This window comes from Adiantum capillus-veneris, chromosome 24 (assembly GCF_014529385.1).
Source record: "Adiantum capillus-veneris isolate H3 chromosome 24, ASM1452938v2, whole genome shotgun sequence".
Lineage (NCBI taxonomy): Eukaryota > Viridiplantae > Streptophyta > Polypodiopsida > Polypodiales > Pteridaceae > Adiantum > Adiantum capillus-veneris.
In genome coordinates this window covers 140,874,048-140,899,643 of record NC_140954.1, presented here as the reverse complement: position 1 = coordinate 140,899,643, position 25,596 = coordinate 140,874,048, and the positions used below count along the sequence as shown (strand labels likewise).

The following is a 25,596-nucleotide window of genomic DNA, read 5'->3' as shown; positions in this document are numbered from 1 at the left end:
TTTTCATAAATGTTTAAGGCCCTTACTCCTTCGACATGATGGGTTCAAATGAGAATAATGAAAATTTCAATTAAAAGTGGTTTTGATGTGGCCTTTGAAATGGAGAGTGGGTGGAGATTCTCAAGAAATAGATAATTAATTTAAAACCTACATGAAAACCTACAAATTTTGCTTCAATGTCAATATGACAAGCCCGACCGCCGCCTCATTATATAGGTGATTACAAATAATAGCTTTACAAAAAAATTATATATCATAAAGTTTCTCCAAAAATTATATGTCGAAAATTATCTGTACATGATGTCATAAAGTTTCTCCAAAGCTGCTCATTGCTGGTTGGCTAGCATCTTGAGAATGGTTTTGTATCTTGTCTCCTTCACAGTTTAAACTTAATGAGATATTACTCGAGGATTGTCCGCCCGATGTGGATGCCTCATCTTGCATTGAAGCATAAAAGACCAATGTTATATAGGTTCATTTCAAAAATAGCAAGAAAGTTGCATCATAGGTCAAATATGATAAGGTTAATTAAGAATGAACAACAAATTAAGGAAGTGATTACTCTTAGTAGGGAGATTAGTTGATGTGGTGGAAGCATGACTGTGCCAATTACGCTTTCTTTGATTGATAAACCAATTGTTAATTTGTTTCAGTTCTAGGCCCGTCTCTTGCACCAATCGGGCCTTCTCGTCCTCCTGTAAGATTTTCATCATGAAAAAAACTCGTCAATTCATGTAGAAAAAGTAGGCTTATCATATGACTAGCACTAAACCAGTGGTAACCACATATTGCAGACCATAAAACACTGAAAAGGACACACACACACACACACACACACACACACACACACACACACACACACACACACACACACACACACACACATACTGGACTCACATTCGAGCAGAGGACCTTGAAAAGACGATGAAATGTGCACGGTTTTCTTTTTTGGTTATGGGTATCCATCACTAGGATGTGTCAAGCTTGATGGGGGCTCGATATCATTCCATGTGAACATAATTTGATCTATTTATTGTTTGCTTAATCATGTTGTCAGATGCAAATTGAAATTACCCTATGCAACACTTTCCAATAATAATCCAAGACATCTACACAAGAAGATTTAGAAATTTTCTCATGTAGGAAAAGGGAGCCTTTTTCAGTGTTTTTCATACAATGCATAACATCATGAGCTTATGCTCGGGAGGCACCCCATACCTAGCTAGGTATGCCATGCCTCCCTCACAAAAGCTCATGATGTGGGAATTATTGTGAGAATCTGTCCAAAACTTCTTGTGCTTATTGGAACCGCATCTCGTTACCCCTATAATTTGAAAACTCTCAACTTTTGGACGAAAATTTTCCAATATGCCCTTAAAATTTACCAAATTTCCTAATTGACCCTTGCGATAATAGTAGCAAACATGGCAAAAACAATTATGATTGATAATGTTATGTACAAAGCTCTATTCTACAGATTGAGCATGTCCGAACGTGGATTCTTGATGGTATTATGGACTCACGAGATAAAATAGCTCGATATTAACACATGAAAACGCTATCATAATTTGTGTATGGGGGTCTGATGGGGGTGATTATCAACTCTGGAAATATGTGTTTTTATCATCTTTGGGGAAATTGGAGCAATTGCTTGTAGAAAGTAGCACAGGATTGTGGAAATTTTGAAATTTACAGGTTATTCTAGGAATTTCCACAAATTTGAGGGGTATTTTGGCAGTTTTCGCTAATTTTAATTATACTCAAAGAGATTGTCCATCGATGAAGTTACAAAAAGACATGTAAATCTCAATGGACAAATCAAATATACAACATCCCTTAGTAATGACCTCCCTTATGGTAGCCTCTGCCGCCTCTATCAACCTAGTGCGATAACCTAGTGCCAAGGAGGCATTATTTGTAATGAGTCTCCTTCAAGTTATGTGGCAATAGTCCCATCTTCCCATGCACTTTACATTCTTGGAAATCATTAAATCAACAATAGGCATCTCTAACTAGAGAACACAATCAAAATCCTACTCTCAACACCCTTAAAACAAATTGATCTTGACCTTGGTATTGATATTGGCCTTACTTGGGGCACTATCTAAGGATAACTGTGATTTTCACGTGGTATGACACCATGAGACTATTGAATGTATCATCTTCATAGCTAGCTTTCTATTCAAAGGCGCGCCTTCAAAGGCGACCAAAAAAGTTCTGCTCTCGTTCCTCCTTCGTGTTGAGAGATGGCATCGATCTCTCTCTCTCTCTCTCTCTCTCTCTCTCTCTCTCTCTCTCTCTTTCTTTTTCTTCCCAACGTTGCCATCTGTCGCCATCTGTGGCCGGGCCAAGAATCATCCGTGACATATGTTCATTTTATTTGCCTCGAATTTCAAAAATTCTCAAAGCTCCCCCAATATTCTATCATAAATTTCCAAAATGCCGTGCAAATTTTCCGCAATTCCCAAGATATCCCGGTCGCAAGATTAAATTTTCAAGCATAGGAAATATTCTAGCTTTTCATAAGAAGAGTTGGTCATGCAGGCTTTGGAGACGAATTACTTCAATTGTCAAAAAGAAATAAAGATAAGAAACTCTTGAAATTTTAGGGGTGTTGGCTCTAAACACCCCAAAAAATTTTAGGGGTGTTGAAATTTTAGGGGTGTTGGCTCTAAACACATAAAAATCTCCCTCTCTCGTTTTCTCTCTCTCTCTCTCTCTCTCTCTCTCTCTCTCCTCCAAGTGGCCTCTTTCCCTTTTGCCTTTTAAACCAAGCCAATTTAGCTAAGACACCACAAAATGAGATTAAGTTTTTTTAAATATAAACAAGTTTGTAACTTTTCATAAGAAGACTGATTGTTTATCAATAAAAGACTGGTTGGTTACGTGGGCTTTGGAGATAAATCGCTTCATTATTTCCAGACATAATCGCCTTTTTTTTGCAAGGTACTCCGTGCTAAGCACTCAAAAACAGATCTCGATTGTGAAAAAGGAATAAAGATTAGAAAACCTTGAAGAATTCAACCAAATTAGATACAAGGTTATTTTGGGAATTTTTTGAAATTAGAGGGGTATTTTGGTAATTTTTAGACCATCTAAACATCTTAGAAGAGGTAAGCTGGAAAGTTAAAAGAGAGATAGAAAAACTTTACCTTCAGCTTTCCCTTTTTCAAACTAGATAAACTTAAGCATCTCCTTTTATTCCTCTAAAAAGAAATGAAAAAAATCGTTTTGGCCACCTTCCTTCTCGGTCTACATGCTAATTAAGCACAATCTTGCCAGATCCCCCCGCCTTGGCCAAGAAAAAGACCCCCTCTCTCTCTCTCTCCTCTCTCTTGTATCTCTCCTCTATCTTCCTACAAACCCTTGCCCCCTCTGGGCCTGCTTCTGAATAGGATCTCCTCTAGCTCTGCACATCTGAGGTCGAAATCGCCTGCACTTGCTTTTTCTGCACGAAACAGCTTCCCAAAAATGTCAATGAGATTGCTTTCGAATCTGATCCGATCGGCTAATTTGAAGGTTTTTTAAAAAAAGGCTTCGTGCCATTGTTATCCATTCTGCAGATGCCGCTTAGCCATGGCTGCCTCTGACTACTCCTCTCCCTGCACCCCTGCTTTCTTCTCACTCGCATAGCTTGCGCCTTCAACATTAGATGGAGATGGCAAGATTGCCTCTCTCTTTCTCTGTGTTCGCGATCAGAGGCCCTCTCTCTCTCTCTCTCTCTCTCTCTCTCTCTCTACAATGCAACGGGACCTCCACTCTAGCATGACGATGATGGCGCATGCTGCACCAATGCATGCCAAACTTGCCCCCCTCGTCAGCCTTCTCTTTCCAGGCCCGTGCGATACAGAGAGAGAAATAGCCCCAGCGAGCTCCCCCAGCTTCGTCGTCTGTCGTGCAACCTAGCAGAGTGTCCAAAAAAAGGCTCTCTTTGTCTCTCTCTCTCACCTTTACACGTGTCCGTAAATCTATCCTTCTCTTTCCTTTCCTCTTCCATTCAAAACCAAAGCATCTCCCAAGATTCTCATTAAAACAAATGGGCTCAAAATTGGCGACGCCTACTCTGGTGAGTGAATTGGACCAATGTTAGAAAAAAAAGTGTATTTTAATCGGCTGAAATCCTAAAATCCCAGTTAGATTTTGAGCTCGCCTTTAAGAAAATCGGAAAATTTTCACGAGGTTTAGTGTAATTACCGGCAAAAGCTTCAAATTTTGACCTAAAAACCGGGATAATTTCTAGTTTGCCTTTATTTTCTTCGATTAGGAAAAATGTATTTGTCTAGCCCTGAATTGGACTTTTGCAAGCAACTAGTATGTCCCCCCGATTTTGTAAGCAGGTTGCATTAATCGGAATCTCAGGGGATGCTGTCGTGCCTACCAAGCAAAAAAAAGGGAATGCTGCACGTGGAGGAGAGAGGAGAAGAGAGAGGAGTGCAGAGATGTCTTCCGAGACAGAGAGGGAGGCACTGAGGCGGTAGGGGGATTGATTTTTTTTGCCGGCGCACTGCAGATGGATGCCGAGACAGAGGCGGAGGAAGGCCAATATCTCTCTCTCTCTCTCTCTCTCTCTCTCTCTCTCTCTCTCTCTCTCTCTCTCTCTCTCTCTCTCTCTCTCTCTCTCTCTCTCTCTCTCTCAGTGATTGCAAGGCCATGAGCCGACAGCCTTGGAGCTGAGCGGGACGCACAGGTTGTGTGCATGAGGCAAGAAGCAGACCTGGTGACACCGAGAGAGAGGAAGAAGGATCAAGCCAGGGCGGCACTGCCTATCTGCCCTCAGCCAACGGGAGGCAAGAAGCCGAGGTGCTTCAAGAGGTGGTAATAGTGGAGATTATGCTGATATGGCGATCATTCGACAGGAGAGGGAGGTGGCATGGACCCGAGGAAGAGTTGCACAGAAGTTTGCACGCAAGGATGTCTAGCGAGCAAGCACTGAAAGACCTACGACGTGAATGCCTGTCTGCGTGGGAACCGCGGAGCAAACGATCTGTTGGTTTTGCTGTTAGTGTCGAACAACATCTTGATGTTTAATTAATTAATGGGTACCACTTCGACCCAGTATGTTGAGTCATCTAGAGTCATCTAAATAGTTCAACTCGTTCAACTTTCAAAACCCATTAATTAGTCACTTAGATTCGGAAGGAATCTGTGAATTCTAAGGCAAAAGAACACTGCTTGTCATTATCATCCGCTCTTTAGAGCTTGCCTCTTAGCGATGGCTGGCTCTGCGCACTCCTCGCCCTGCTCTCTGCGTAGCCCTACCTCACTTAACCCATTCGCCCCTGCACTCAGACTCTCTCTCTCTCTCTCTCTCGCCTCTTTGTCCACATTCTCTATCAGAGAGGCCAACACTCTCTCTCTATGCGTTGGCCATCACAACGTCATCTCTGCAAATGGGATGTCTCCGTCTCTCTCGGATTTCACGCTACACCATCTCTCTCTGCCCTCCGTAGCTTTGCAACAGGATGAGAGAGAGAGAGAGAGAGAGAGAGAGAGCGTCCGTCTCTTTGGCGCCCACAGAGCTGCAGCACAAGACCAGTTCTTTCCATCCTGTTTGCTCGCAATTGCAATGCTTCAAGCTACTCATGCAATCTAGGGCTGGAGCCTGTGGCCGGACTAAACATGCGAAAAGGAGAGAGTTTGTGAAGTTGCGAAGCTACAACTGGCTCCTGAAACACACAGCAAAACAAATGAATCTCTCTCTCTCTCTCTCTCTCTCTCTCTCTCGTGAAAGGCGCTCTGTCGGAAACAAAAAAAAATATATCTCTCTCTCTCTCTCTCGTGAAAGGCGCTCTGTCGGAAACAAAAAAATATCTCTCTCTCTCTCTCTCTCTCTCTCTCTCTCTTTGCCGCACATGTCATCTCTCTTCCTCTCTCCTCCCTCCACGTGCCACCTGCCTTTCCAAGGTGACCTCCACCCTCCCCTTTTCCTATGCTTTCCCCTTTGCCTCAATTCTCAGACGGAATCTACCTTAGATTCCAGTTAATGAGTCCCTTGAAAGCGCTTGGCATGACCTACTACCTACTAGTTGATACATCCTTGATACATCCTCCAAGGTCGCTCTCATTGCACACACCATGCTTCTCCAACTTATGAAGGTCGTTTTTCTCTTGATATCTACTTTGTTTAAGACAAGTTTAAACTGGCTTCTGGCTTCTGGCTTCGTAAGGCGAAGCTTCTTCTTCTGCTTTCCTAGTGCATGGCAGGGGGTATGGTGGGGGTTGTGAGGCCCGAGTGTAGGGGGGTTCGAGCCCTCGGCTGCCCCGAACACTTTGGTTCCCAGAAAAAGGTCGGGCGTGACATATTTTTGCCACTCAGGTTTGGCAACTGCCTGCGCTGGTATTGTTGTGCGGATATGGTCGCTTGCGTACAGAGGGCGAAGAACGGACTCTGGCTCCTTGTTGGTGTTGGTGGTTGGCTGGCAATTTCTGGCACCCTGCATCTTGGCCGGAATGTTTGTGGTGGCATACTCCATTTGTGCTCGATTTGTGGCTCACGTTGGTTCTTTGGATCGGTAATCTTCTTGTTGGTTCTTTGGCTTGATGTTATGCTGGTTTTTCATGTTGTGTTGAGGATGGGTTGATCGGCTGCCTTCGGACACTCCTGCGGGCAGTGGGGTAGAGCCCTATGGCGTGGTAGCATCCAAGGTTTATCTAGGCATTATGTCTGGTTATGTCTACCTCTATATGGGTTTGAGAGATCCGTGTAAAACCCTCGGTACGGTTCTTGTATTGTTATGCTTTGGCTTTGTTGTTTGGGTTTGGGGGTTCTGTGTAAAACCCCCTGGATGGTTTCGATGACGTATGGCATGATCTTTTTTGGTTGAGTAGTGCTGGTTATGGTGTAGGGAATGGTCCGCTGCTGCTGACCATTCCCTATTGTAAAATGGTCCGCTGTTGACCATTCCCTATTTTAAAGGCGACCCCATTTGGCTCCCGGCTCCCCGGGGGAGCCTTTACAATAGGGAATGGTCAGCAGCGAACCATTCCCGGCAGTCAAAAGGCCAAGGTGAAGGGGGGCCAACTGCTGCGCAGACAACACGGAGGGCAGGCGATACACAGGCTGAATTGCGCTCAGTTGTTGAGGCGCTAAAATTACGAAACCAATGATTGGCTGGCTGGTTCCAGCTTTCCATGTACTGACATGGCGAGCATCTAACGGTGGACACAAATATTCCGGTTCCGGCTCAGAATGGCGTGTAGATGAGTGACTGGGAGGGTCTACCCCCCTCCCCTGGACTTTGACGGTTGCAACCATGGCTCGGTTGAGCATGGTCAGTAATGTAGTTTTTTTTGGTGATATGAATATACAATACCACTCACATATTGTGAATTCTGAAATGAAAAAAGAAAAAGACAAGTTTAAACTAATCCCACCACCTAGGCTAGGGTTCGTGGGTGTTGAGGCTCTCCCACCCTAAAACTTCACATATTTATATGTATAGTTTATACAGCTATCAAGCTGCCCTTACTACTTCATTACTTACACGATGATTTTATGCAAAGTGAGAGAAGAAGAGGTACCGTGGGGTAGGGCCATTTGGAGTGTGCATTCCACCACTTTTTGAGTATAGCAGTGGTTTCCGATGGGAGCTTTCCCGCTCGTCGCTTTCTCAAGATTTCCTCTCGAACATCTGCTATTCTATTCTTGTAGCCCTGCATTGTACAAAGAACATAGGTTTAAAAGCAATAGAAAGCTTCTTAGGTGTGAAAAAGCTCTAGTAGCATATGCCCTTCAAAAAGCTTGTGTGTGTGCACACCTATTCACACACACACACACACATTCATGGATAAATACATACATATACAAGACAAAGAGAAAAAGAAAACTTTTGCCTGCTTCAACTCGGATTTCAGCTCTAGTCGAACTCTTTCCATAAGGGACCGCTCTGACTCGGTAGGAAGAAGGGGACCGAGGCCAAGGCTATCCATCCCCTCTAAAAAGTCAAGGCTATTGATATTATCCACAAATGTGTTTACTCTGTCATCCTCATCATCAGACATGGTTGTACCGCTCCCTTCTCCTGGTGAAACACCTACCCAAGGAAAGAAAGATATATTAGTGTATCTTTCTTTTTTTTGCAGAACTCACTTAATGTGAGTGCAATATATTAAAAACAAACCAAAAAATTTACATCCAGCTGCCCTACTCCGAAACGAGCCAAGGCATCACAACCACAAGTCCAACCGTCCATACCCGGCTTTTTACAAGGAAGCCGAAAAAACCCACAAAAACAAATACAACATAGATCACATACATTGCCAGACCATACAATCTCTTAATGTGGAATATCCAACAAAGACAAGAAATATGATTATAAGCATAGCTACTATCTGTATCACAACAACTCACACCCTTTGTATTAACCAGTGCAATATGCTCCTTCTATTTGGATACTTTTATATCTGCATTGCATCCTTTTCTTTCTCATATCTGTGAGTTTGATATTAGAGTTAAAAGTTGCTCCTTTAATTAAAACAAAACCTACAAAAAGTTCACATACCTGTTAGACTCACAAATGCCTTTTCAATCTCCCAACATGACATGACGGCGTCCATCGCCTGTACTCGAACGTGCTCATGTAGCTGCTCTTTGAACGAATGAAGGAACACTATATAGTTTGCCTGAAAGTATCATTCCAAAGATCTTAAGAGTTCTTTGCTATTCCATCACAAAATGAACTGCTTTTTTTTTTGTTGCAAAACTCACAATTGTGAGTGGATAGTATTAAGAACATCAGAAATATACACCAATCCTCGAGCTCAGACCAAGCCTTGAGGGTCAAAGGATTACAGAATGAACTGCTTAACAAAAACCTTAAAACATTTCACATGTAAGGAAAGTGTTTCTTTAAGTGAAAAAGCACGCATGAGAGGAGCATTAGCCTATAGTACGTGTTTGGTTCAAGTCTACCTCAACTCACAATTGTTCCGCTTTTGAAATTAAAAAATGCCAATTGAGAGCAAGAGAAAAAGGAAAAATCTACCTCAACTCACAATTGTGCCGCTTTGAAATTAAAAAATGCCAATTGAGAGCAAGAGAAAAAGTAAAAATCCCAACTAAATTTTGAGTGAGATAGTATAAAAATCTTAAATATTAGCTCCACTTTTCACCACTATCTATTACATGTTTATTGTACATTTTGAAATACATGCATCAACCAACAAAGGAACGATCATGATTTCAAGGGCATTTTGAAATGCCATCGGATCAGCCAAAGAATTGTAGGAGGAGCTTTCTGAAACGCCCTCCTTTTTGGCCTATTTTGGGACAGCTTTATATAAGCATTTTGAAATGCTATGATGAGCATCCTCCTCTTTGGGCAGTCTTTTCTACTGTTGCAGACCTTCCCATGAAGGTGTAGCCCCACGACAGCCTGGATCAACTTGGCTATGGAAAGTGCATTGGCTAACTTACTCAGCTAGCTACCTTGGTACTTAATTTGCGTGAAGAGTATGAGATGGTGGCTAGGACATTACAGTTGTAAATCACAAATGGAACGCCAAATTTTGATTATCTTAGCTCTTTTCTTGTTGGGGAGGAAGTTGTTTCAGTCTGCCAAGACAAGATTCAAGCTTCCCAAAGTAACAGAGGTATAGGCAAGATTGAAAAAGGCATCAATGGCAATGTTTCCACCCAGGAGATCAATGAGCTCTTGTGGCAACGGCCATAGTGGCCTATGTTCTAGGTCTTTAGCCCATTGGAGAACATTCTTTAGCCAAAGAGAGGCACGCAAGCGGTAGAGAGGGTTAATTGGAGCTCCCAATACTTGGTTTGGACCCGTGTGTCAAATTTCAACCCATCGATGTTTGAACCCGTCTATTAGAGTTCAAAAGCACATTGCAACTGGCAAGGAATGAACATGAAATATAAAAACCACTATGGATGTGTACGCAATGCATTGTTATTGACCAGATTATGGACAAAGTATGTTCCAAAGTTCATTATCTTTGAAATCTTGGACGTGATCTGTTCACAACTCAACAGCAACTCATGTGCTCTATGTTTCAACTTTCTAGGAGGCAATCGATGCTCAAGATGTCTTTCTTTTGTGACAATTTAGTGGTTGCAAATTTGACGTGTATCCTTGATGTGCTAGTAGTCAGGCGTTTCTAGGGTGTCCATAGTAGCTTCTACATCAACTTGAAATTCCTGTCCATTATGAGTTGCAGAGAGGGTGTTAAAGCGTATGCATTGCAAGTGAATATCCAACATGATACCATTATCTATCTTGTCCTTTAGGCATTTACTTTATTATTTGGCATGGTACTAGGTTGAGCAATTTACTAATTGGGGTACTTAAGGACCCCCAAGTTAGTATATAAGTGCAACTCTACCCTAATTGTATAATCATCTAATTCATTGTCGATTTGGTTGGTTCAGAGAAATGTCTCTCTCTCTCTCTCTCATCCATTCTCTCCCTAACTTTATGCTTTCAAATTGTCGACTTTGGCACTTAAATTGTACTACAATCCTTTCAATTTAGCGTGACCATTACATAAGCGTCTTTTCAACAACTTGTTGATATCAAGGTAGCTTGAATCCAAGGTATCAGAGTGTTTGAGTGAAACCCTAGAGTTCCTAAGTCTTGCAATGACATAGCCTTCCCTTTTAGATATTGTCAAAGGAAGGGATATCCCTTTCGAGGTTCCTTCCCACAAGGTTTTCCTTTCATCATTCTATCTTATTCAATGCTTGGGATGCTAATAATCCCCTACCCATAGTTCATTCATCATCCCCAAACCTTCCCCTCTTCCCGTTATTTTAGCTTTTATCCGTACCTTTGACCCATTGGTACACTAAGTCTTGTTGCACGGGTGGGCCAACAAGCTACATACAACTTTCCACCTAAAATCACAAGGCCTTCACCACCATGGTGGGCAAGAGAATCCCTAAGGGGATGCAAGCGAGAATTTGATCTCTATTGATAGCCTCTACCTTAGGCAAAGTCCCAAGTGCTCGATGTAAACAAGACTACAATCCTTCCTTGCATCACCAAATGTTAGTGAGATGGATTTGTCCAAGTACATCAGAGGAATAGAGTGAAGGCTTGAGCAGTGACTAGAGCATTAATGCTTGCAACAAGCATGTTTTCTATGTGGCGTTTTGTTCATTTTGTCAACAAATGTTCTATAAAAGAGCCACCTAGAAAATTCTCCCCCCCCCCCCCCCCCCCCCCCCCCCCCCCCCTTTCCCTCCTCTTCTTCTTCGGATGGAAAGACTTTTGAAGCCCATCCCCGCTATGCATAACACCTTCCCCTCCAATAAATCGGACCCTAAGAAGAAAAGCCCACAATTGTTTGATGGTATTGGACACTCTCTTAATTGGGAGGATTTGAATGAAGTTGAAGCAGGGGAGTCCATTGAACCCTTGGGAGGGTCAGTATGTATAAATTGTGGGTGAAAGCATGTTAATGTGTCATGCTTTTTGCTGTCCCGGACAGTGCTAGTTAGCACAATTTTGACATATTCTAACTATTACAATAACACGAGCTAGATCTCTAAGATCTATGATATATGAATAGAAAGCTCTTGAAACAGGGAATCCAACTGTACAAACTTCGACAAATTTTGATTATATTTGTGAAAATTTTACCGTGCACCCAAGTTTTTTTCATATGCTAACTAGCACAAGAAAAGTGTCACGTTAACATGCTTTTACCCTTGTATATATCATGTGCATTCAATGACTATTTTTAACACTCTTTATCTATGAATTTTTGACAAATCAAATATACCTTCTTCATATTCAATCTGTAAATTTTTTTGCAATTCCATTTTATGATACTCTTATGTATGTGAAAATGTGAGATTTTTTTCTTTTTAATAACCTCTTCTGCTGCACTCAACGCGATAGTCACACAATTATTAAGTGACCCCCCCAAGATTGAACCTAGGCCCATGGAGGAGTGAAACCTACCTCCAAGATAGAAGGGAATATCTCTAAAGTGGAGGAGAAAATTAGCAAAATGGATAGGAGGTGTTTGTGGACCTCAAAAAGGAGAATGTACCCTTGGATCCTCCACCAGAGAGCATTAGTGCCTCTGATTCCCTACCAAACCCCATGGAAGTGCTCAAAGACAGTAAGATTAGGTGAATATTTCATCCTAGAATATCAAGGGGCTCATGTTGCCATATACATGTGGTAGTGATGTGTGTGAATACACTTACGACCGTCGGGGCATTTTTCCCTCACTAGGAGGTTTTTCCCTCTGTGCATTGTATATACGCCCATCACTCTAGGTCTATCTTATCTTTCCATTGCACACTAAGTAATACACTCTCTGTTGTGTACCTTAAGCTTTCTTCATCTTCTCCAAGCTGTGTGCATTTCCCTGCAACCATATTTTCAACAATTGGTATCAAAGCAGGTTGCATCCTCCCGGGCTTTAGTCACCAGTAGCTCCAGCACAAACTTGCTCACTTTCTCCGATTTTTTGGATTTGGCGAGCGTCAATAGGTAGAGAAATACTTTGCGAGCACTCTTAGAGCTTGGTCTGCTCGGAATTTTCATTTAGGCTCATTTCAACCTCCATTTTCATTAGAGGTAATATTGTGCAAGCTGTTTTGTCATTTTGTGCATCTTTATCAATGTTGTTTTTTGCATAATAGATCCATTACATTCTTCTACAGTTTCCGTTATATAGCATGTATTGTGCCCACTTCGTTTCTCCTCTTTTCGAGAAGTTTTGACATCAGGTGCAGCATTGGCCATGGCTGACAACAACACATATGTGTTCAAGATGTTTGTTGTGCTGAGGATAGATTGGATGGGAACAATTACCCTATGTGGGCTTATATGATGCAACATGTCCTTGTGTCAAAGGGCGTTTGGAATATTGTGCAGGGCATTGATGTATGTCTTGGTTCTGATGATGTAGGCAATGATGAGGATATTGCAGGTTTTTGTGGTAGGATTGCTGCTACCAGAGTTGTTTTACCTACGGCTAAGCAAGCTCGTTTGGGATGTAAAATATTCACTGGCTCATTCTTTGATTTCGTTGTCTATGACGCGCACTATTACTCCTCATATTTGCTTAGCAAAATTTGAAAAACAGGCTTTGGTTGGTCTTTATGCAAGTTGCAAATGAGGGTAAATTTGCATTGCTGCGTAAAGAGCTAGAGTCAAAGATTATGCATGACGAAGATGAGATGAACACTTTCCTTGCTGGTGTTAAGGATATCAATGAGCAACTTATTTCTACAGGCAAATTCATTTTTGACAGCTCAATTGTGTAGAGTACTGTTCTTGATGCTTTGCCAGATTCTTACCAGACATTTCCTAGTACTTGGAGACACTATGACCCACAGAAGTCCAAAAGCTGTCAAGTTTGATGCATTATGCACATTGTTGTTTCAAGAGTCACTTTCCAAAAAAAATAGTTCTAAACAGTGTGCAATTAAACATGCCCTTATTGTTGCTCAAAGAAAAAGTGGTAACAGTAATGTAGCAACTCTTATTGTTCTTCTCGACGAGTGGAAAGGCACATGTTCCTAATGCTTCTACTGGTAACACTTTGTCTAGAAATTCTAGTGAAAAGGGAAAAAAGAAGATGCATTGCCATTATTGTAAATCTATTGATCACTTGATCAAGCACTGTCCAAAATTGAAGGCAAAAGAGGCTATAAAGAAAGAGGTTGGTTTCATTACAAGTGCAACTATTTTTGAGTCTTATATGAAAGGAGATTGTGATGTTGATGTAGATGCAGAATGGGCTTGTTGTAGAATGTCAATCATGCATGTATGTTGATTTCTGCAGATGCTCATGTGTGGTACCTTGACATTGGTGCTACAAAGCACATTACCTCTCATCGTGACTTGTTTACGTATACCTCTCTCAAGGATGTCCCTCATGGGAATTTAGTCACTTGTGCCAACAATGAGTCTTATCCGGTTAACGGAGTTGAAAAGGTTGTGCTTACTTTTGCAAAGGGCATTTCTTTCACACTTGTTGATGCATTGTATGTACCTGGGATCAAGAAGAATCTTTTTTCTATATCTACACTTTCTAGACTTGGTCTTGTAGTCAAATTTGTTGATGACAGATGTACAACACATGATCTCAGTTTTGGTGATGAAATTGTTGCATCTGGCATTTTATGCCTTGGGCTGTATAAGCTCACTTTGTATGGCAAGTGTGGGTAGAGTTTTGTAGATGTTGTTGTGGATTCAAAGGTTGTTTCAAATACAAAACCTTGGCATCATTTTGGGTGTTTGAATTTTGCCAGTTTGTTGCGTTTGCTGAAATTTGATATGGTTGCTTCTTTGCCACCTCTTGAGGCACGAGCCAAACATGTTTGTGAAGGTTGTATTTTTGGTAAGATGCAGTGTTTAAAATTTCCAGAGGATGGTTCAATTAGGGCCACATGCAGGTTGTAGCTTGTGCATAGTGATGTTTGTGAGACTATGCAAAATACATCCTTGGGCAGTTACCTTTACTTTGTGACTTTCATTGATGATTACTCCAGGCATCCATGGGTGTATCCGCTTAAAGTGAAGTCCAAAGTGTTTATGTGCTTCAAACAATTTTTTGCTATGGCTGAAAATGTCTCAAAATGTACTATGGGCACCCTTCTTTTAGATCAAGGGGGGGAGTATATGCTTCATGAATGCATTTTTGGCTAGTTGTGGGATAAAACACCAATGTACATTTCTATATACGCCTCAGAAAAGTGGTGTTGCTGAGAGAAGAAACAGTCACTTACGAAAATGGAACAATGTATGGTCAAAAGTCAAGCTTTGCCGCATTCATTTTGGCTTGATGCCATCATGTGTACCACTTACGTCCTTAACAGGTATCCTATAAAAGATTTTCAATCTATGACTCCTTATGAAGAATGGCATGATAGAGAGCCTCTATTGGGTACATGTGCATTTTTTGGTTGTTTGGATTATGCTTTGATGCCACAAACGTAGCGTAGAAAATTGGACGATAAGGTTGTCAAATGCATTTTTGTTGATTATAGTGTTGAAAGAAAAGGTTACAGGTTGTATCATCCGTAAACAAAGCGTATCTCACGGGATGTTGTGTTTAAGATTCTTTTCAGCCCTTGCTGTCATGTACAAGAGACAATAATGTATCATCTGCAAACAAAGCGTATCTTGGTCTCATCGTATGTTGTGTTTGTGGAAGATTCTGTTCAGCCCTTACTGTCATGTACTAGAGACAATAATATAAGCTCACAATCCATTTATGACACTTTGTTGCCTCTTTTAAGTGGTGGAAGTTCGAATGTAAATTCCAATGAGGCAAATGTACATCCTATAGGTGTTTCTAAAAATGTTACCGATCAACCTATTACTGATGCAAAAGTACATGATGTACTTGATGAGAAAAGGAGTGAGAATGAGTAGGCTAGAGGTACATCAAAATGGTTGGTGCATACTTTGCATGATGCACCTTTGTCTAGTCGTAATCCTTCAAGTTCTCGACATGCATCTTATGCATACATTGTTATGCTTTGGTTGTGTCTAGCTTATGTGATGTTGAGAAACCTCTATCTTTTGATGAAGCACACAATTCAAAAAATTAGATGGGTACCATGAATCAGAATATGATGCACTTATAGAAAATGACACATCGGCTTTATGTGATTTGCCTCTTGGCAAAAAGGCCATTGGTACAAAGTGGGTTTTCAAGCTCAAACGCAAGCCGGATGGTGAGATTGATCGCTGTAAGGCTCGACTTGTTGCAAAGGGTTATGCACAGCATCAAGGCATAGATTATGAAGAAAATTTTACTCCCACTTTGTCCTATGACTACTATGCATTTTCTATGTGCATTGGCATCTCATTTTGGTTGGGATGTACATCAGTCAGACATTGTTACTGCTTTCTTGAATGGTGAAATATGTGAGGAAATTTATGTAACGTAGTATCGCAGTTTTGTCAAGAAAGGACAAGAGAATAAAGTGGGCAAATGTAAGAAAGCTTTGTATGGGTTGAAGCACTCTCCTCGTGCTTGGTATGAGAAAGCCGATATTCATTTGGTCAAATGAGGTTTTTGTCATAGTCCAATAGAAAGCACAATGTTGTTGTAAAGCGTGAGGGTAATTTACTTCTCATTGTCGTTCTCTATGTGGATGTTATGTTGATTATTGGACCAAATGAGAGACATATTGTTGAATTTAAGACTGATTTGAATGCTACTTTCAAGATGAAAGTTTTGGGGTTGTTGCATCATTACTTGGGTATACAGTTTAAGCAGTGCGATGGTGGTATTGCCTTGTGTCAAACAAGTTACATAGAGATAATGCTATGTAAGTTTGGACTTGAGGATTGCAAACCTATTGCCACTCCCATGGAAACAGGTTTGAAATTGAGTCTTCATTATGTTGGTGATCCTGCCCATGTCATTCTTTACTAAACTGATGTTGGTTGCCTTATTTATGTATGTAACATGAGGCCAAATGTTTTGTTTATAGTCTCACAGGTCAGTAGATTCATACATAACCCAAGGTCTAAGCATTGGCAGGCTAGCAAGAGGATTTTTTGCTACTTGAATGGCACTTTACACCTTGGCTTTTTTTATCCCAAGGGGGGATCATTGTCGCCAGATTTACAAGATTCAGCAAGACTCAGATTGGGCTGGTTGTGTTGACACACGACTGTCCACAAGTGGTTTTTGTTTCATGCTCATCAGTTCATGCATATCATGGTTGAACAAGAATCCACCTACTGTGGCCATTAATTCTAGTGTGCGATTGAGTACATGGCAGTCTTCATAGCTATGGTTGAGTGTGTATGGCTCAGACGCCTTATAGCTGATTTGGGTGTTGGATAGGACAATGCCAACACTATCTACATTGACAGTCAAAGCGCATTCGCAGTGACAAGGAACCCAGGTTTTCATGCTGGCACAAATCACATTGAGGTGCATTACCACTATGTCAGGGAGAGGCTCTCATCAAGAGAGATCAGTTTGTCTTATATGCCAACACAAGACAACCTTGCAGATCTTTTCACAAAGGCATTGTCTTGTGAGAAGCTCAAATCTTTCTGCAAAGCCTTGGGCTTACTCCCCTTTGTGGATTGATCATGTCCTTAGGGTATGACACTTCCCTATATTCTATGTTCTAGCTCTCGTTCACCACATGACTCCCATGGGGGATTTATTACCATATACATGTGGTAGTGATGTGTGTGAGCACACTTAGGACTGTCGAGGCATTTTTCCCCTCACTAGGAGGTTTTTTCCCCCATGACTTGTATATACGCCAATCACTCTAGGGCTATCTTATATTTCCATTGCACACTAAGTAATACACTCTCTACTGTTGTGTGCCTTGAGCTTCCTTTTTCTTCTCCAAGCTGTGTGTGTCTCCTTGCAACCCTATTTCCAATAGCTCATAGATCCCATCAAGGCAAGAAAATAGCCATCTAGCTCAAGCTTAATAAGGTTGATATCATTGCATTGCATTGCAAGAGATCAAATGTATAGGTCTTGAGATAGAGTCTAGATTGAGTGAAGTCTCCAAGGGTCACGCACAAACCTACTCCTCACATTTTTAGGGAAATGGGGCACTACAATAGGTTCCTTGATCATTTGATCATTGACCATGCCCAAGGGATCAACTAGAGTGAAACAAAATTGTAAACCCTTCACAATTACCCTCGCATATCAGAATATTCTAGTGGTCTAGTAAATGATCTTACTAAGATGTGGAAAGAGCTTCAATTTTTACGAGAATATTAGATAGTGGTAGGGGGACTTCAACACGGTCAAAACTATTGAGGATATGTACTTAAACAAAGGCACCACTATTGTAGGGTCACAAAAAATTAAATGTAATAAGCTCAAGTCTTTACTCCAAGTATGGGACATTGGACAAGAAGCAGAGTTTACTAGGGAAAATTACAGCAAGGACTGTCTTGCAAAGAAAGCAATACAATATAGATACTACATTTTTCTTTGCCTCGCATCCAACTTCAACGAACTCAAGGCTAGACTCGAAGTCAGTAGCTATTGGATCATTACATTTTGTGGACCAATATTGATGAAAAAGCATCTTAAATTATGAATTTTTTTTTCACACCAATCCCTCTCATGCTCAAGGTCCTGGAGGTTCAAGATCACTCAGAGCTTGTCTAGAACAAATTGCATGATGTGCATCAAAGCCTAGCTAAGGCTTGGTCCATGGCTATTCAAGACATCTAGAACTACTTGGTCTAAGTTTGGAAAGGTTTTGTCAAGATAAAGAAAACAAGGAGAGATACAATCTATGATGAGCTTATAGCTCTTGAGGTTTCCCTTCAGGATGAAGACACTCAAGCTAAAATCACACAAACTAGAGGTAGACTTAGAGGTAGACTTTTCTCTACATAATGGTGGGTGGGCAAGATGGATGGCCCCACCTATGGTTACCCTAAGGAAATGTTCAAATCTCTTTGCTGGAAAATGCCAAAAGAGAATATCCCTCTCTTCTTATTTAATTCTAATGCCATCAAGGGCATAATCTAGAATTTTCTAGAATCCACTTTGAGTCTCTCTTTATTTCTAAAGAGATCGTTTTTGAGGCTCTAAGAGCTCGCAGAGAACAATTGAGACAATCAAGGAGAAGAGTCATACCCCTTGGTAGTTGCATAGTAAGACCTTCCTCTATCTCAAATAGATCGTTTGGTGGCCATTGAGGAATTGGTCCTTAAAGATATGATCTTGGGAGACTCGTTTCTTCTTCTTCCCCTCTAGGAAGCAAGCATCATTACTCGCCATGGCTATGTGAAGCTTAAGGGGGAAGTAATCTGACAAACTCTTGGAAGTATTGACACACAACATCACAGAAGGGGAAGCCAATCCGCTTGATGGGAGACGTAGCACCTATCCAGACGAGAATCCATGTTGGCGTAGTGGAGGCTCGTGTATGCTACGCCAAGAGAGCTGCTCCATGGACAAGCAGTCCACAAGTCAAGCAACGCCGATTTTGCAGAAAGTTTTCATAACCTACCAGTAGGCTAGCCGAGCCCGTCTTGTTCTTTCAAGACTCCACCATATTGAAATCGCCCATGATGCACCAGCCTCCTTCCAGATGTTGATTCCTCAGATGCACCTAGATTTTGGCTCTCCCCTTGGTATCGCAAGGAGCATAAATGATAATAATGGTAATACGTTTGCTTGCCCCCTTAACTCTTACCACCAAGACTCTCCCTGAGGCCTAGTTGAGTACCACTTGTGGGCCGTGGCTCCAACTCCCTATCAATAATGAAGAGCACCCCACTAAACCGAAGAGGGCCATCGTCGCCGTAATATACCAACTTATTCCCTATTTCCTGCTTCCTACAACTGGATGCATCAAGATGGTGCTCCTGAATTACCCAACAATTTGTGGCTGTTTTTCTAACCTCCTCCTAGAAAAGTGTGTACTTTTTGGCCGACTTTACGCCCTTCACATTCTAGGATTGAATATATTGCAGGTCGTTCATTATGGGGAGAGTGAGACAAACTCCTCCACGTTTGGAGAACCATTCATTGTTAACTCTCTTAAATTGTTGTCCTCCTCCATAGCACCTTGAGGACTATTCTTGCTTGCATTGATGCCCACCTCCACAACAATCAGCCAAGAAGAGGACAACTCCAAGGTAAATAGGCCCTTTGGATTCTTGGCCTGAAGTACATCAAAGAAGTTTCCCAAATTAATGGGGGATTCCTAACTATTTGAAGGGTCCTCCTTACAGTGGAACTGCTTACCAACAAGTTTTTTACTCACTTGCACTTGAGCACAGAGACCTGATGCCAGCTATCGCAAGAATTCTCAAATGTTTGCACAATCCTAATGGGGGTCTCTAAGGTTGTAGTTAAAATATTATAGGTCATAGTCAAAATATTCTAAAGATTAAGACTTGTTGCATGAGGAATGTGTAAGGGAACTTGCATCTCCAAGCGCGATGTGTACTTTACATTTGGTGGAAAGGCACACACAAAGCTCCACCCAACCGTCCCTTACATAGCCAAACCATGCCCCTATATATAGGATCCCTTTACTAGTATGCATCTCCTAGAATTAGAAGCTTTCTAGCCTCTATTCCCATAAGTTCATAGCTTTCTAGCCTCTATTCCTGTAAGTGCATAGCTTGCTAGCCTCTATTCTCATAAGTTCATAGCTTTCTAGCCTCTACTCCCATAAGTTCATAGCTTGCTAGCCTTTATTCCCATGATAAGTTCATAGCATTCTAGCCTCTTTTCCTATAAGTGCATAGCTTGCTAGCCTCTATTCCCATAAGTTTATAGCTTGCTCATATTTGGATTCGATTCCTAGATTAAAGGCTATAAACCATATGCTCCTAGCCGGGTGATGCTTTTCTTGACTTTACTCTCGTGAAAACACAACTTAAACTTATCCACCCAAACATCCCTAGTATAGCTCTATAAATAAGATCCCTTTACCATCAACATCTCCTAGAATTAGAAGCTGGACTAGCCTCTAAGTTGATAGGTTGTAGACTCTTAGCCTCAATCCATAGGCTCTTAGCTATGGGGCCCTTATCTTGAAATTAAAAGTCACACATGAAGCTCCACATAACCATCCAAGCTATAGCTGGCTCATGTCCCTCTCATGGAGGTCACTATATAGAGATCTTGTATAGCATGTGTGTTCAAGAGGTATTTATAGAACCCCTTATTCTACTTTTTTTGATGTATTTAGAGACCACTTATGTACCACTTTTCTTAATAAATCGACCCCTTATATACCAAAATTTTACTTTTTCAATTTAAAATACCCTTATGTATGTATATTTTCTGTAAGTTCATAAGAGAAATCAACCCCTTCTATTGAACTCTCATGCTATTGTACATTTTTTTGAGTGAACCCCCTAAGATGTCCTTATATATAGGACCCCTTTACTAGTTTGCATCTCCTGGAAGAGGAAGCTCTCTAGCCCCTAGTCCCATAGGTTCGTAGCCAAACTAGGCTCTTTGCCTACACTATAGACTCTTGGTTGCACTCATCGTCTCATAGCTATAGGATCCTTGTCCTAACAGAATATTTTATTCCAACAAGGAATATTGGGAATGTGTAGGAGGCTCCCATTAGATACATCATTTGTAAACTTACCTTATCATTTTTGGGTAGGAATGACTAGGAAGCAAAGCCTCCATCTTGGCATGTAGTCTCTTGTTGTGTGCATGTGTGCTTGCAAGAGTTTAAGTTTCTCTAGCACTTTACATGAGGTACAAGTCGCTCATTCACACACTTAGTGACAATGCACTCGTGTGTGTGTGTGTGTGTGTGTGTGTGTGTGTGTGTGTGTGTGTGTGTGTGTGTGTGTGTGTGTGTGTGTGTGTAGATAGCATGTATATCCTCTCTCTTATCTGCCCCACATGGAGCACGTTCTTGGATAAGTTATTGAGAATCTTTGCAAAAAACATAGGATTTGATTTCCTCCACGTGATATTTCCTTTGTTAGGATGTTTCTTTTGTTGAAACACAATTTTTTTTTTTCCATACTCACAATTGTGGGTTGAGGGAGTTTATATTAACTCAAAAAAAAAAACAATTGCCCTCAAGCAATTGATTTTATATATTAAACTTTATAACGTATTAGATGGGACTTGAGATAGTTTTAACTTCTTCCACACTAGGCAGGCCTTGTGATCTTATCACTTGTTCAAGTCACAAAACTCAAATTGCTTGTTTGATTGCACATGCGAATGGATGCTTCTTGTGTAAGTGCACACATAGAAAATCAGTCTATCAAATAATTTGTTATGCTGACTTATTTTTTTAGCATGTGTGCATACAACTGAGCATGCATGCACACACATGTAATGCATATAGAAGATGTAAAAGATATACCATGAACCGATCGAGCTTCTCTTTATCCTCTGGACATTGTATAAGCTCATCGCTTCCAAGAAAGGATTTGTACCTTGCCGCTACAAGATGGACATTGGTACTTAATTGGGCTTCAATAGTTTGTAAATGATCAACCGGTGTCGCCACTCGTAAGCATGCCACATGTGCTGATAATAGTTGATCATACATTGGATGTGCCACAATTTGAGCTTTCAATTTTGAGAGTTTTTTGAGGTCATGTTGTGAGTTTAGGTATTGTTGAATGGGATGTAACCTTACTCCTATGACATAAAACTTTGTCACAAAACTTGTGTTCGTCATATTGATCATGTATTACCATACTCACATAAGATGAAGCTTAAAAGGTATGCTTACTCTACGTAGTTTTAGTATGGTAGCTCAGGGCATTATATGGTGATTCAGCAAGGTGCTTGTGAAACCTAGAAACCCTAAAATTTCTCGACGATTAATTTGCATGCAAGACGTTGAATAGGCCTAAAGGCATTTTAAGTGTGTATACACAAACATTCACGCACACAAAGATCGTATCAATAGCTACTCTTTCAAAATTATTTTGAAGTGTACATATCTAGGAGCATGATATGCATACATGGTTCAAATGATTCCCTTGGTTGCTTCTTTTCATTACTCAAATATGGTTAAAGAGGCATACTAGGTTGATGCACCTCACAACTGGTTATTAGGTACCTCCATTGACTCCTTTTGAGTTGGTTTGTATGCATGGTATGATAGTGGGTCATAGAATAGGAGTGGACTCTTGCAGGATGGTGGTGCTTTATAGAATGTTAATTAGTATTAGCTAAAGTTTAAGAAAGTGTGCTTAGCATAGACACCCAATTCGCTTGATTATGTCACTCTCGATGAGAAATAGGAATGACAAGGATGTGTGGCCAGAGAAATAGGTCAAGTAGGCTTCTTTAGCGGTGCAAGAGCATAAGATGAATCTTAATTTCCAAGTTAGGAAAACGGATTGTATTGATGTGAGATTGATATGAGTGGTTACATAGATTGGGTCCTTCGGTGCTTCATAACTACTAGCACAACTTGCTTCCTTGGGCAATGCATTGTATGCATGTGTTGCTAATGGGAGAAGAGGATGTCTAGCCTTCGATTCTCCATTTATTGTATGATGCAGCTCTCTCTCTCCTTCGCTCCCCCTCTGAGCTCTCTCTCTTTTTCGCTCCCCCACTTTTGGCTTATAGCCTTCATCTCGCAGAACGTGACATGTGTAAAGGGTCACGGCCTCCGCCATATTATGTTAGTAGATGCTTGAACATTTTTCTACCAAAGTCCAATATATAGAGTGCAGAGATTAAGGTCATACCATGTTTGCTTGACAACACAAACTTAGTTAAGAAGGGTGTATCGTGGAGTGAGTGAGTTAGACGCATACCAGTATAATTAGACGTGGGGTGGTGCATGCCCGAATTGGGTAGCCAGCTGCTGTAGCTGTACTGACAATATTGAGGCTGAGTACTGCTGCTGCTGTTGTAGTAATTTGCGAAGTGAGAACACGGTGACGAGGCCAAACAGCCACACCATTTCAGCCGAGCTGTCGTGCTTGGATTGGGCGCCCACGTCGACGTACTCACCATGTCATCTGCTGCAGCTGCGGCGTTGCCGCTGATGCTCGTCATCATGAGCCCTCGCGCTGGCGTGATCTCCACGAGGGCGTGCTCCTCTGACCTGGGCGCTGCTGATTCGCCGGAAACAACATTCGCATGAGCGTTTATGACGTGCTCGTTAGCTACGTCGTCGTTTGCATCCATCCTCTCTCTCTCTCTCTCTCTCTCTCTCAATCAAGCTGCAGGTCACTCGCTCCCGTATATATACACAGGCTACGGTGGCTGAAGGTGGAGATCGAGATTGAATCCTTTGCTCCCCATAAGTGAACACCAACCCGTCATGTAAATCTTACAAGACCTCGCACTTCCCTCTTAAAGATCTCTAGTGTGGACTCCTTACCTTCCAATCATGATCATGGCTTCGTGAGGCTTATAAATGGAAGTTGGCTACAATCACAACCTAGCTTTACCCTCCTTCACGAGACAATGAGCCATATACAATGCCTTTATGTAACTTTTCCCATAAAATTTGCCTGCAAAATATATATACTTCATGATACTTTTTTTTTGCCCATGTGAGCTAAGCTGAGTAGCACAACTAAGAATCGAGCCCAGACCCTATGCACGCGCCACCTGGACTCTAACGTCGGGTCACTAGTAGGCGTTAGACATCCCCATTGGTGGCTAGCGCTACTTGCTCTTGCAATGATCATTTAAGGGATTCATTTTGTAAGCACTAGATTCTTAATTAAACTAAGATGGAAGGGTCTTTCAACAAATATGAGAACCTTATTTAGAGATTGGAATTTTTGTTGTTTTTGTAAGAAATACCAAGTTTGAATGAGTAGCTAGCATGCATTTGTCCTTTGCAAGCATAGTAACTAAGTGTATGTAAAGTTACGAGCAAGAGTAATGAAGGCTCAAGCATGTGCAACTTGTAGAATGAATCATGATGCATTGGCTTGACTCTACAATAATATGGTGGTGCCACATTTGACTAGCCTGTCGTGTATGTACTGAAGGATAGCTTTTAGCTTTTTTCCCACCTCAAGATTCAAACAAAGACATTGGATAGATTTTAAGAGAGCATGATTCCCATTAGGGGGCGGTTAGTTGTCCAATACCCGGGTCAAGGCAGTCGCCCAAGACGTGTAACAGCCTCTGTGTGTGTGTGTGTGTGTGTGTGTGTGTGTGTGTGTGTGTGTGAGAGAGAGAGAGAGAGAGAGAGAGAGAGAGAGAGAGATAGAGACGGCAGAAGCAGAATGCCCAAAATGAGTGCAAATTCGATGTGCCTTCTCGCCGGCCTGCCATGCGCGCGCTCTCAACTGATGGCAGTACGTTGCGTCACCCTTGGTGAGTGCTCCAGCGTGTGTTGCAAGTCGTTACCTGTCTCCCTCTCTTGACTTTTTTCCTTTTGAAAGAGTACTGGCACTATGGCTCTTGCTCTTGCTAGACTACAGTGCTCTTAATATTCTCTCTTCGTATCTAAATCTACATTCGGCTTTACTTCTCAAAGCCTCAACCGTAAATAACTTGCCTAGCTTGCAGAGTCGCATGATCACTTGAGACACACACACACACACACACACAGAGAGAGAGAGAGAGAGAGAGAGAGAGAGACTTTGACGTAGTAGAACAATTTCAAAAAAAGTGTTGAACTCAAGACCTACTATTGAAGAGGGAATTGGGAGAACCAATCCATCACACTTGAGTGATAGAAATGTTACTCCAATTTCCTCTTTTTATATATTGTGTGTGTGTGAGAGAGAGAGTGAGAGGGGTTTGTGTGTGTGTGTGTGTGTGTGTGTGTGTGTGAGAGACAGAGAGAGAGGGGTTTGTGTGTGTGTGTGTGTGTGTGTGTGTGTGGGGAGGGGAGGGGGGGAGGGAGGGAGGGAGAGACAGAGTGAGTGAGAGGTGTTTATCTTTTCTCACATAGGGTGTAGTCCAGATAGCCAAAGGGGATAACATGTAGACATGCCTTAAAAGGTTCAAGCTATGATTAAGTGTGACTTGTGTTGTGGAAGTCCATGTGTTAAGCTGGTATTTGAGACTTCGAGTCTCTCAACTGATGGTATTTGAGACCTCGAGTCCTCCAGCTACTTGTATCAACTATGACAACAACAAAAAAGAAAAAAAAAAAGAAAAAAGAAAAAAAAAAGAAAAGAAAAAACAAATAGCACAAACTTCCTTGTATTTTATGTTGATCACATTTAAGTTGTA

General features: G+C 41.5%; 1 protein-coding gene across 1 annotated transcript; it reads right to left on the bottom strand.

The window, feature by feature from the left end:
• Window positions 1-117: 117 nt before the first annotated feature.
• On the bottom strand, window positions 118-24,407 carry LOC147427262 (homeobox protein knotted-1-like 7). The gene is made up of 7 exons (XM_086498868.1): window positions 23,205-24,407; window positions 21,791-22,071; window positions 8,502-8,622; window positions 7,834-8,033; window positions 7,522-7,653; window positions 563-695; window positions 118-437 (listed from the first exon to the last, which is right to left on the bottom strand). Exons 1-7 carry the CDS (start codon window positions 23,578-23,580, stop codon window positions 304-306), a joined length of 1,377 nt encoding a protein of 458 aa, XP_086354994.1. The 5' UTR covers window positions 23,581-24,407; the 3' UTR covers window positions 118-303.
• Window positions 24,408-25,596: the final 1,189 nt, after the last annotated feature.

Coding starts and splice junctions, on each gene's coding strand:
- LOC147427262 (XM_086498868.1), bottom strand. CDS start 23,580: ATGGATGCAAACGACGACGTAGCTAACGAGCACGTCATAAACGCTCAT. Junction 22,072..23,204: donor CCCCACGTCTAATTATACTG/GTATGCGTCTAA, acceptor TTTATGTCATAG/GAGTAAGGTTACATCCCATT. Junction 438..562: donor AACTAATCTCCCTACTAAGA/GTAATCACTTCC, acceptor CTTCAATGCAAG/ATGAGGCATCCACATCGGGC.